The sequence below is a fragment of the Hibiscus syriacus genome, unplaced genomic scaffold (genome assembly GCF_006381635.1).
Source record: "Hibiscus syriacus cultivar Baekdansim isolate YM2019G1 unplaced genomic scaffold, ASM638163v2 tig00110888_pilon, whole genome shotgun sequence".
Lineage (NCBI taxonomy): Eukaryota > Viridiplantae > Streptophyta > Magnoliopsida > Malvales > Malvaceae > Hibiscus > Hibiscus syriacus.
The window spans coordinates 680,463-692,463 of record NW_024062898.1 but is presented as its reverse complement, the minus strand read 5'-3'; the positions used below and the strand labels follow the sequence as shown (position 1 = coordinate 692,463).

At 30.1% G+C, this 12,001-nt stretch overlaps 1 protein-coding gene, 1 long non-coding RNA gene and 1 pseudogene across 7 annotated transcripts; 1 reads left to right on the top strand and 2 right to left on the bottom strand.

Annotated features, from left to right (window-relative positions):
* Nucleotides 1-4,302: 4,302 nt before the first annotated feature.
* LOC120144336 lies at nucleotides 4,303-6,905 on the bottom strand (annotated as a pseudogene).
* Nucleotides 6,436-7,069, top strand: LOC120144337. Its single transcript, XR_005518026.1, has 2 exons — nucleotides 6,436-6,527; nucleotides 6,634-7,069. It is a non-coding gene; the product is annotated as an uncharacterized LOC120144337 (long non-coding RNA).
* A 1,371-nt stretch (nucleotides 7,070-8,440) lies between these two features.
* Nucleotides 8,441-10,960, bottom strand: LOC120144329 (ADP-ribosylation factor 1-like). Of its 6 annotated transcripts, none has more exons than XM_039158417.1 (7): nucleotides 10,806-10,904; nucleotides 10,389-10,553; nucleotides 9,685-9,755; nucleotides 9,310-9,429; nucleotides 9,074-9,192; nucleotides 8,904-8,985; nucleotides 8,441-8,711 (listed from the first exon to the last, which is right to left on the bottom strand). In XM_039158417.1, the coding sequence occupies exons 2-7, from the start codon at nucleotides 10,483-10,485 to the stop codon at nucleotides 8,706-8,708; spliced, it is 495 nt and encodes a 164-aa protein (XP_039014348.1). In that variant the 5' UTR covers nucleotides 10,486-10,553; nucleotides 10,806-10,904; the 3' UTR covers nucleotides 8,441-8,705. The 6 variants fall into 6 exon arrangements, with proteins under 6 accessions (XP_039014348.1, XP_039014349.1, XP_039014351.1 ...); XM_039158418.1 differs by having other exon boundaries at nucleotides 10,870-10,887; XM_039158420.1 differs by lacking the exon at nucleotides 10,389-10,553 and having other exon boundaries at nucleotides 10,870-10,960.
* Between the last annotated feature and the right edge of the window lie 1,041 nt (nucleotides 10,961-12,001).

The following is a 12,001-nucleotide window of genomic DNA, read 5'->3' as shown; positions in this document are numbered from 1 at the left end:
CCAAAGTGAACGAACTCCAAATTCTCTACTCTTTCAAAGTCAAGAAGAAAAGGAATAAATAAGAAGGATTATTCTTTTAGAACTTCGGTGACAGTAGGATGGGGAAAACGGTGCGGATTGCAATCTTTCAGTTTGTCAGTAAGAATATATATATATATATTTGAAGGATACTTGAAATCATTTCGACATTAATTGTTTAATAATTTTTCATTAATGATGTATTAATAATAATTTGATTATTATCAAGTACATTATGAATAGAATTATAGAAATAAAGAAAAATTATAAGTACAACTTTCTTTTGTTGTCCTCTCAATTCTAAAACTTTGTTTTGATTAATCTGAACAGACACGCGTCGTACACTTGTTGTGATCTTTGATATAATATTTGTTCTTTGAAGGAAAAAAAAAAGGAAACAAGACGTGATCTTAACTTTGCTTGTGCAATTTTTCTTTATATTGTGGTTGTACTTGATAATAACCCATATTATTATATTTATGGTGGTAGAATTCCTTAATAGGACATAATCAAATAATTTTACATTTTTGATATAAAAATTTTGTTATTTTTAACTTTTTCTTTTAATCTCAATCATCAATTTTATATTTATCTAATAATTTTGAATAAATGTAAAACTAAAAATTTGTACAATAGATAATTGAGTCCCACCTCAAATATATATTATTTAATACATTGTAGATGTTTCTCTTAACAAGTGGGGTTTAAAATTATTGTATGCCTCTTTTGTTCATTTTTATACTTTTAATATATTTAATTACACCATAATCTCTTTATTCTTAAAAAAAAAAAAATAACTTTTAATTTATAAGATAATTATTTGATATGCTAATAATAGATTATTTACAAATGATTTAAATTTATTGTTATGTATTTTTTAATTAATATTTAAATAATAATAAAAGATATATCACCATGAAATACAAGCACTGGTATACAGAAAAACGCGCACCATTAAATGAAATAATAATCTATATAATATTGCCGTCAGCTTGTTACCTTCCATTTGAGATCATCTTAAATGATACTCCATTAAAATTACTTGTCGGCACCGGCTGCTAGCTTATTACAAAACTGCCACAGATTTAAAAAAAAATTAGCTGACTCTATTCTCATATATAATGGGGTAAGAGAGGTAGGGAGTAGGCTGCCCCCAACTCAAGTTAAGAGCAGTTTTCGTGAAAGACCTCATTATGAATTGCCCTTAGTGGGACTTTATCCCACGGCCACAAACCCCACAAGTGTATGCCAATTACTCTATCGACATCCAAAACGCAAACCCCCACAAAACATGAAGTTGACACAATAATTTCACATTTGATATAATTCAAGGTATCTTATATTTTAAAAATATTGATTTTTAAAGTTTGTAATCATCCTCTTAATCATAATTTCAAATTTATTTTTAGCTTAACTATATAATATATTATTATATTATTATTTAGTATTTATTAGTAAATTAATTTATTATCGATATATCTCCTATTAATTTATTGTCTATGATACATAACATAGCTCAAATATATATTAGAACTTTGGGTATTTCATTTTAAAGCTTGAGAATGAATTATTTCTGTATATTGTATAAATATTCATTTGTATAGTGAAGTTTATATGTTTTTTTAATTATTGAATGATTGAAAATAAATAATTGAAATTAATAATAAGAAAAAATATTTTTAATGAAAAACAAAGAGATTATCTTAAATCTTTAGTCTATCGTATCATGAGAGTCAAATCTTTAAATAAATGTTTTTTTTTTCATTATAAAGTAGTAGAATTTTCCGTTACACATTATCCAGTTGGAAACGACGGATGATGAACACAAAGTAATCATGAAAGAAAAGCATTTTCCAAAGCAAATCTTTGAAACATGGCCGACCGATCATGTGATTTATTTCCTTGCAATTTCACATGGAGTTTCTCCCTTTCGCTGTTTTGGTGATTTAATGCATATAAAACATGTGATGAAATAAAACGAATGGCTGAAATTTCGAAATGATTTTGGAAAGCAATTAAAGCTCGTGTTCTTTAGTTTCATTTATTTTTTTAATTATTTCCCACATAAGACACTGCAAAATTCCAACGAATGGTGTGCTGGAATCGTCTTCCTAAGCCTTATTTCGGATAAAAGGTTGGGTGCTAAAGTGTTCAAGTTTGGCACATTGCAATTTCTCATCCATTCGATGCCACTCCAATCGCCTAACTTCATGTACTCCAATACCACTGATAAATTAAATTATCGAATCATATAATTTAAAAAGAAGAAGAAGAAGCAGTGAGCAACCACCATAAGCATTGAATTCAATAATTATACTTTTAACTATAAATCGATCAATATCGATACATTAAAGTAGTTCGTTTTGTTTGTAGTCGATGAGCTGTTAGGTATGGGATAATTACTACTCGAGCTGATGGGAAAACAAGTTATATGACCAGCAGTTCCTGAATCGATAAATTAGGCTTGCGAATTATATAAAAGACCATGTGGTGGCATGTTGAGCAATCGACGGTGAAATATATTATATTTTATATTATAACAACGGATCCAAAAATATTTTTGAGGGTGTGCATACATGGGTTAGCAACACAACATTTTCGAATGGGTGGATACAACTAAAATTTCAGGACGAACACTATCATTAAAATAAGAAACTGATCGAAAAAAATTCGAATTTCAAGATGAGCACGTGACTATCTTCAAATATACGTGGCTCCGCCATTTTATATATTTGTGAAATGAAAAAGGCATGTGAGGGTTTCCTTGCGGCCACTGCAAGAGTTAGGCTCTCGTCGACCTTCTAGTTTGCATGGCCATGTACATAAATGGAAAGCAAAGTTAAAAGATTGCTATTTTCCCACGAGTTTCTTTTGCCTTACCAATCAAATACACGTGTCGATTTCGTATGGCTTTAGTTAGGTCAATCATATGTTCAGATCATAAATATGTGTACGAATTGGATACACACGTCTATTCAATATCATTACCTTAAATTACAGTTACAACTTACAAATGTATTTTCGATTTTTGATTATAGATATAATAACCGATCACTTGATAGTGATTTTTTTTTAAAAAAGTTCGCATGATTTATCGTAATCATGTTATATTAAATAGTATTTTTAAAATAATATATGGTATTATATGATTTTTTTAATTTATTTTGTGGTATATTTAGATTCGAATTGAGAAAAAATAATCTAGAAATATTTTAATTTTTTAATTTTTATACGTATTAAATATATTAAGTGTTTAAAGGTACTCGAACTTACAATTTTTATATTATTGCAACAAATAGTGTCAACTAAATTTAAACTTTATCAATTATATTTTTTTTTATTAAACTAATTGCATAAAAATGATACAGTGAAGTACGGCTCATGTTTTTATAAGGAGAATGAGAGAAATTATTCGAACTCGATCTTGAGATATGATATTAATCAAAATTAAAGCGATGTTTTTTTTATCAATATACTATATGTTGGATCGACTAAATTATTTTTTTCTTGAAACAACCATTTAATATAATTTGTTAATTATTAACATGTTCGCAATAATACTATAATTAGCATACAAGGAAGTTTTCGTATGTAATACCCTTACAAAGTTGAATTTAATTACACAAATAATTGAATTTCTTTCGTAAATTAATTTTCTTAGAGAGACTAGACTATAAATTCCAATTCTTAATAACTATCGTTCACATAAATCTCAAAGACACGACGAAAGCGAAATTATTATATACCATATAAAGTAAAGACATTCCATGTTTGTCTCCATCAAATATTTGTCTTTGAGCTAGGTAATAGAAATCCCACAAAATGTATTATATTAATAATTAATTATTTTTTATGTGTAGGTTTAGGAATTGACATAAACATTTTTTGTGCTTTTGGATGTATCATGGATCTTTGATGGAATCTTTAATTTTTTTTTATTAATATTGAGGTTAGAAATTCGAATGTTAATATTATAAATAGATAAAATCATTTTGAAAGATTAGTTCCTATAATAAATCTTTATAATTTGATTTGAATTAGTTTATCAAAAGTTAGATATTCGTGATATAAAAACATATTTTTACTTTAAATTAGTTCACTAGTAGAGAAAAAATCATCCTAAGCTGATAATACAAGGTTAAATTAATATCATATGGTACATGTGACTTCAATATATACATAACTAGATAAATTAATATAAAAGATTTTTTATATTATATTCTTAATTCACATATCAAGATCTTGTTTATTATCCACAACTCAAAGGGAATTTACAAAAGGTTGAGCAATTACTTGAAAAACTCTCATATATATAATCTGAAACGACATATATTTTATGGAACTATAAGATCCTATTGCAAGCCACACTTGGTCCAAAATACCATATAAGTTCAATTCTTAACCTGATATATAGACAAAACCCTACCATTAATCATCCAAATTAAACCTGGTTAATTTGGACCGATACCGATTTAAATATGTATTTAATCACCATTGATTATTTGCATGGCCAATATCCTCCATGTTCCAATAGTAATCTTCATGGTTCGATGAAGAGTCGACCATCATTTGTTGTTGCTGCTGCTGCTGCTGTCCGTAAAATGTTTCCATGTTGTTGCAGTGGTTGAATGATGCTAATGGAGAATATGATGTTTCCATGAAGTCTGCATTTGTAACATTGCAAGGCAATTGGCTTGAGCTTGCGTGCTGATGAAGTAACAACTCACAATCACTTTGATTTGAATAGCAAATCTCAGGTGGTTTGTTCATGTGCTTCTGGATCCTTGTTCTCCAATAGTTCTTTATTTCGTTATCCGTTCGTCCGGGTAAATGCTTCGCTATTTTCGACCACCTGCATGAAACAATTTTTTAACATTCAAATTCGAATCATAACATAAATAAATATATATATATACTCCATGTTTTGATGTAAAATTGTCTGATTTAATTTTTACATAAATAGAAACCCACTTCCATTTATGGCCAGTTCAAATATGTCCTGTCAAATAGATACTTGTTCAATCCAAACAATTTTTTTTTCTCACTTTCTTGAGAAATAGTCAATAATTCCAGAACAAGATCACACAATCGGATTCTTAATTTAAATATGAAATAAGGGAAAAGCTAAAACACCAGGTCTAAATGCCACCTTTCGGTAGATACATAGGTATGTATTAAATAAATACAGCAGACATTGAGCATTTATTCTTTGGATCAATCATGATGAGTATCGAACACAAATTTTCATCTTATACAATATTGTTATCTTTAAAAATAATATATTCAAAGATCATATACATATCATAATATATAATCGTCATTAATATTTAAAAAAATTCGGGTAACAATCACAATCTTTATGTAGATATAGATTGAATGAAGGGGCGGCCATGCATGTGTTAAAAGCATCCAAAATATAAGGTTTATGTCAATTTCAACCAAGAAAAAGAATGCTTCTTTTTGCCTTCCTAAAAGAGTACCTAAACATGAGTAGAATTGGGAAAGGGTTGAGCTTAAAATGGAAACCTTTTATTGCCAATCTGTTTTAACGAGCTGTATAACTTTTATATTAATTTGGAACAGTAATAATTATACATATTATTACAAGTTTCTTTCTTTATTATATTTTAATCCATAATATTAGTATAATAAATCTTGTTTACGACATATAGGTGAAAATAATAACATATAGGTCTCCTACAGAAGCTGCTCTCAACTTGGTGTTGGGGGCAGCCTACTATCTTACCTCCCCTTATCCCATTACATGTGGGAACAAGGGACATCCATTTATTAATTACAAATCATTGGAAAGGAAGAGATCACAAAAGAGCACTTTTATGCTGAATAAGGAGATCTTCCATGTAAAAACTATGGTGGGTAGGCCCAATTTCTTGCAGTATAATTTCCACATGTATGGTACTAAAACGTTCATAAATATATCAACAAAATTCTGGGAAAAAAAATTATCAAGGAATTTTGGTAGCCATGGAAAAATCAAGAACCAATGGGAAATTGTAAAACAAAGAATGAATTTTGATGTCCACAAATGTTGAGGAGATGAAAGTTGGCATGTGTTTGTGAATCAATTTGGTGGCTTAAAATAATCCAAACCCCACATACTAAATCCTCGAGAGAGAAAAAAGTGCAAAAAGTGGGCAGTTTTGGATTGGATGAACAAGTATATAGGCCATGGAGAAGTGCACTTTTTGGCTTCTCAAGTTCAAGGCAATGAAGTCATCATATCACCATTGAAGAGAGAGAGTTTGTTCTTCGTATTTCTTTCTTTTGAAAAATTTCGAATCGTAAATATAATTCATGTTTATCACTTATTCTATATGAAGAATGTAAATATGTATGTGTGCAATATTGATCGTAGTATAGAGAATGTTAACCTGTTTCCCCACTTAGCATGCAGATCCATGATCAAGAATTGTTCTTCTGGAGTGATATTACCTCTCCGAACATCCGGTCGGAGATAGTTTAGCCATCGAAGTCGACAACTCTTCCCGGTACGTTTCAACCCTATAAAAAGATTATCATATATCAAAATCAAAGCATCACTACTATGATCTTCATCAAATAAAAGTTCAAATATGTTTTTTTTTTTTCATTTAGGTATCGATGAAACAACGTATGATGATGACGATGATTATAATTTACCCGCAGCTTTGGCAAGAGAATTCCAAACACCTTCACCATGGTTGGCAATATAGTTGATGAGAATCAATCTTCTTCCATTGTCCATGGACCTTTTCTCACTTCAACTTCTTGATATTGCATGGTTGTTTTTCCATTATTTTTTCTTTTTTGATCAAAGAGAAGGATAGCAAGAGTATTGAGAGATAAGAGAAAATAAAAATTTATCTTAGAAAAAGGGATGATGAAAAGAGAGGGAGAGAATGTGAAAGAAAAAGAAGGTAATATGGGGATTTTATAGAGAAAATCTGAGAAGATTTGTCCTTGGTAATTCTTGATGCCAAAGAGAAGAGCTTTTAACCTAATTATAGTGTTAACGAAGGCATGGATGCATGGTTAAATACTTTTGCATGCATGCCCCCTGGCCACATATTATATTTTATATTCTTTCTTTTTTATCTCATGCATATGCATGTGATATTTTTCTTCACGTACCTATTTTTAATATATTATTATTAGATATAATAATACTTGATTTTTTATATTTATAAATAATATAAGTTACATAAATTGAGATTAAAAAATATAGTAAATAAAAAATAATTTTATTGGCGGATATTTTTTAGAAGTCTAGAGAGAAAGTATAACATGCAAAAATAAAAGAAACAAACAATTTAAAATGATGGAAAAAAATGGGTAAACATTATGTAATTATGTATAATTAACTTCATTTTTCCCTAAGGTGAAAATAATTAAACAAATTATGTAAGAAAATTAATTACTTATACATAATATCAAATCAAATTGTGTTGCAACAATATATATATATAAGATTCATTTATACAGGAAAACTTTTTTAAATTTTAAACTTTTAATTGAATTTAATAGTTGACTAAGTTGAGATTAAAACTTTTAAATTGATTATAATCTATTTTTCCGTAAGAATATTTATATTTTCTTAATCATTTATTTTAATTCATCAAACGATCAAAAAATTATAAAACTTAAAATTCTATTATCGTATCAACGAATTCTACCTACAATTGAACATTGTATATGAAGGGCACGCGAGAAGGAGAGTTTCAGTAATATTTGTTGGACTTGTTTACAAATCAATTCCACTTCTCTCAACAAAATCAGTCTAAAGATCGAGTTACTACCTCGGCCCGGTAAGATTGAGTTTTGATTAGCTGTTTTAATCTGGACTCAATTTAACTTAAAACAATTTTTTTAATAATATACTTAATATTTTTAAATTATAAAAATATTTTTAATATATTTTAATCCATGTTGTTCTTATTGAAAACCTTTTAAAAGTAGAGCACAGCATGGTTTAATTCATGAACAAGACTATATAATCCTGACCCCGTTAACAATTCTCCATTAAAAGTAGTAATTCCTAACTCATAATTAATCTCCGGAAGAAAATATAGCGAAAGAAGTTTCATTAACTGGGTTTGAAAAGCATCAGTTGTTTGGATTCTTATAAATTTGAGTAATATTAATCATGATCCAATCCTCGCTAAGCTTTGTTGTACGATCTAAAAATAATGAATTCTTTATGATTCTTTAAAGTATGAGTTTTTATACTAATTTAATTGTGAAAGTATAAAATATAGATTTTTAACCTGGATTAGGAGAATGTAAGATGAGTGGTTAGAGTCCAAAGTACAAAAGTGGAGGACCATTTCCTTATTAAGGAATAAAAATTGTGTTTTGCTTTCCTAATCATGGAAACTTGAAAAGGGCAAAACAGGAGAACTTCTCAACAACATAGATAGACGTGTAAAATTTAATCAACTTGGCTCAAGAGCCAATAATATTCATTCTGTTGATATAAATAAATAAATCTCAACCATAATAAAAGTTTGTAGCTAATAATTGGATTAGGCCATGAGAAAGCCGATGGACAAGAACAACCACCATGTTATTGCCTTAATCACTCATTGCTTGTAATATTTATCCTAAAATTTAATGTTGTGATGGTATTTGCGTGTCCAACATATTTGATTTTACATGTCTGATGAACAATCAAACAACGATCCTCCCTCTCATGCCTGCAAAAGAAGGAAACACACCGTCGATAAGGAAACAAAACGTCGATGCTAATTATGACTTATCTTTATCTAAACCGAATCTGACCTGTTATTCTAATTTGGTAGTATTGAAATGGAGTGTTTATTATATGACAGAATAGCTTTTAATTTTTTATTATTATTCTACTTCGATGTTGTGGTTTATGCACTTGCCTTGCTAGCAATGTTGTTGGAAAGCCAATCGAGTCCCTCGTAGATGCCCTCCCCAGAAGTTTCACATGCACTCTGGATATACCTGCATCGGACGCCAAACCACATCGGAAAATTGCACAAATAGTATGAGCGTAATATACTCTTGTGGTGAGGAGTAAGGTGAATTTTACCAGTGGCGCTGGCGGAGAGAGTGAAGCCCGAGCTTATCGGTTATTTCAGCAGCATTCATTGCGTTGGGAAGATCTTGTTTGTTGGCAAATACAAGCAAAACAGCATCTCTCAATTCATCCTGAAAGGAAAAAAGAAAAAAAAAAGGTTAGCATCAGCTTATTATAACATTTCGTTCCTGTGAGATAAAGATGAAAAAGATTTCATTGGGTTTTCCTTATTTGACTACGAAGCATACCTCATTCAACATCCTGTGCAATTCATCCCTTGCCTCAACAACACGGTCCCTGTCATTGCTATCCACCACGAAAATGAGACCCTGAGTGTTCTGGGAATAGTGCCTCCATAAGGGACGGATCTGTGTTTGAAAGAAAGGAAGTCGATGACTATATAGATTTTCAAATTAAAATAGTAGCATGAATTATCACATGGAGGAACTGTATATCCGAATGGGTTCTGCATTCTTGAAAATAATGCTTCATGATTTATCATTTAAATGTCACGATAGTGTCGCATGTTCCAGGACATATGAGATGAATCTGAGTAATTCACAATATATTTTATATTGTAAGACGAACCTCATTGCACTCCATTAGATTTGTAAGACGCATACTTTGTCTTGACCACCAACATCCCAAACGGTGAAGCTGACGTTCATGTATTCCACTGTCTCGACGTTGAATCCTTAAAAAAAAGTACAAATAGACCTTTTATATTACATAATTTACTAAACGACCAAAAGCCACCTCGATATAAAATCCATACAATATTAAGAGGATCAATCATCTCTTGGATTGGCAATGCCTAATGATATTAAACCTGATGCAACTCTTTACTCAATTGTTTTAGGAGTCAAAACCTTATAGAATAGATAACAACTAACCACTCAACCAATCAAAGAATTACATTTAATAAGCCCTCGTCTCCAAAACTGTAACAATACCATCAAAAGTTCAAATGAACAAGCAGAAAATCTAACTTCTCTTCCAGATCTGCAAATCATAAGAAGTTGGGTTCATCGAGAAGTATTTTTCCCTCCAAATAAAGATAAAATTACATGGTTCAAACAGGTAAACAATAAAACAAAGACCAAGGTCACAATCAATTATCAATAAGATAATAAGATTTCACATACAACAAGCAGCAGAATCGACTTATTTGGTTCACAATCATGGTCAATTGTCAATAAGACAAAAAGAATCACACCACAGTGGAATCAGACTTAAGTACAAAGCAAAATGAAACAATTTTAACCATTTCTTTTGATTCGTAGTTACAACCAAGGGATCGTAGATCAATCCAATTAAGAACACACACCGATAGTTGGGATTGTTGTGACTATTTCACCAAGCTTGAGCTTGTATAAAATCGTGGTTTTACCAGATGCATCAAGACCCACCATTAAAATACGCATCTCCTTCTTGGAGAAAAGCCGACTAAAGAGCTTTGTAAATGTCAGCCCCGTCTCCCTTTCTCCCCTTTCTAGCTCACAACATTGATTTTCACATAAAAGGTCAGCAAATCAAACATTGAAACACATAAAAAACCAAGAGAAACGAAATTTGAGACGAAATAAATCTACAAGAAAACACCCATAAAATGAATCCTAAACTCAGAAACAATGAAATAAACCCATAAAATTAAAAACAGATATATATCAAACCAAACCCTGAACAAATGTTTAAAAAAGGATTAAAATACTGAATAAATCACTGGAAATATACAAGTTTCTACCTGCTTTGATCTCGATAGAAGAAAAGCTTAGATATCCAGAAAAATGGAATTTAATTAGGTTTACCTTCGGAGATGGCTTATAAGGAGGATCTGAATTTTATTTCTCTTCAGTGTGTCTCCGTTTATTTCTATGATTTTTTATTTAGTCCGTTGCATGTAAAAAAATTTGCTCAAATATCTTCCATTCAGGGACCGTTCCTTGAATTCAAGGTTTTCAAGGGGTTTATAGTAAAAATAAATTTAATTCTTCTAAGGTCTATATTTGACCTAAATTTAACGTTTACTATTTCACTATTATTTTTGTAACGCACCAAAACTTGAGTTAGTAGTTCGGATCAAATCGAGATTCATAAACATAACGTAAGGATTCAATAGAATGGTTGGATTTAGCTAATCAAGGAGTGAACTTGAGTTGGATCCAAGATTTAATGATTATTTTAATTGATTTTGGAGTCAAAGGGATTAAAAGTGAATTTACTTATTTTTATTTGGAAACTGAAAACCCCTTCTCATGTTATATGATTTATGTGAACCAAACCCCCAAGTATCTCACCAAACACTCTTATTCCTTCTTCCATTTTATTCTCTTCTTCTTCCTCTCACAAATAGAGATTTCAATTATTTCAATTCTAGTTTAGTTAAGCCAAGGTAATAATGTGAATCACTATCCTTTAAGCGTCAATTTAAGCTCCATTTTGTAAGATTTTAGCCATAGTTTCCAAAATGCGTTTTTGATAGGTTTAATATAATCTAAAGATTCTACGTTATTTTGTTAGATTCAAGATGTAAGAAATGTTCTAATCTTTATTCTCACTATATAGATAACTTAGAATTTTTTTCTTACCCTTAAATAGTGAAAAAAGTGGGAGAAAGTTCAAAAGCTAATGAAAAAAAGCACCTTTTGGGTGAGTTGGCTTTGCTATTAGCCAAGAAATTCAAGGTAACCACACTTACAACTAGGGTGTATTCGGTTCGGTTCGTTCGATTTTTTACCAAAAATTGAACCGAACTGAAATAAACGGTTTTTCAATATTTAAACCGAAACCGAATAGTTAAAAATCCAAAAAAACCGAAACCGGTTTTATCGGTTCGGTTCGGTTTTTTTAACGGTTCAGGTTTTTCGGTTCGGTTCGGTTAGGTTTTTCGGTTTTTCAATGAAAAAATCACTTGAAACTATATTTTTTTTACAAAAATTG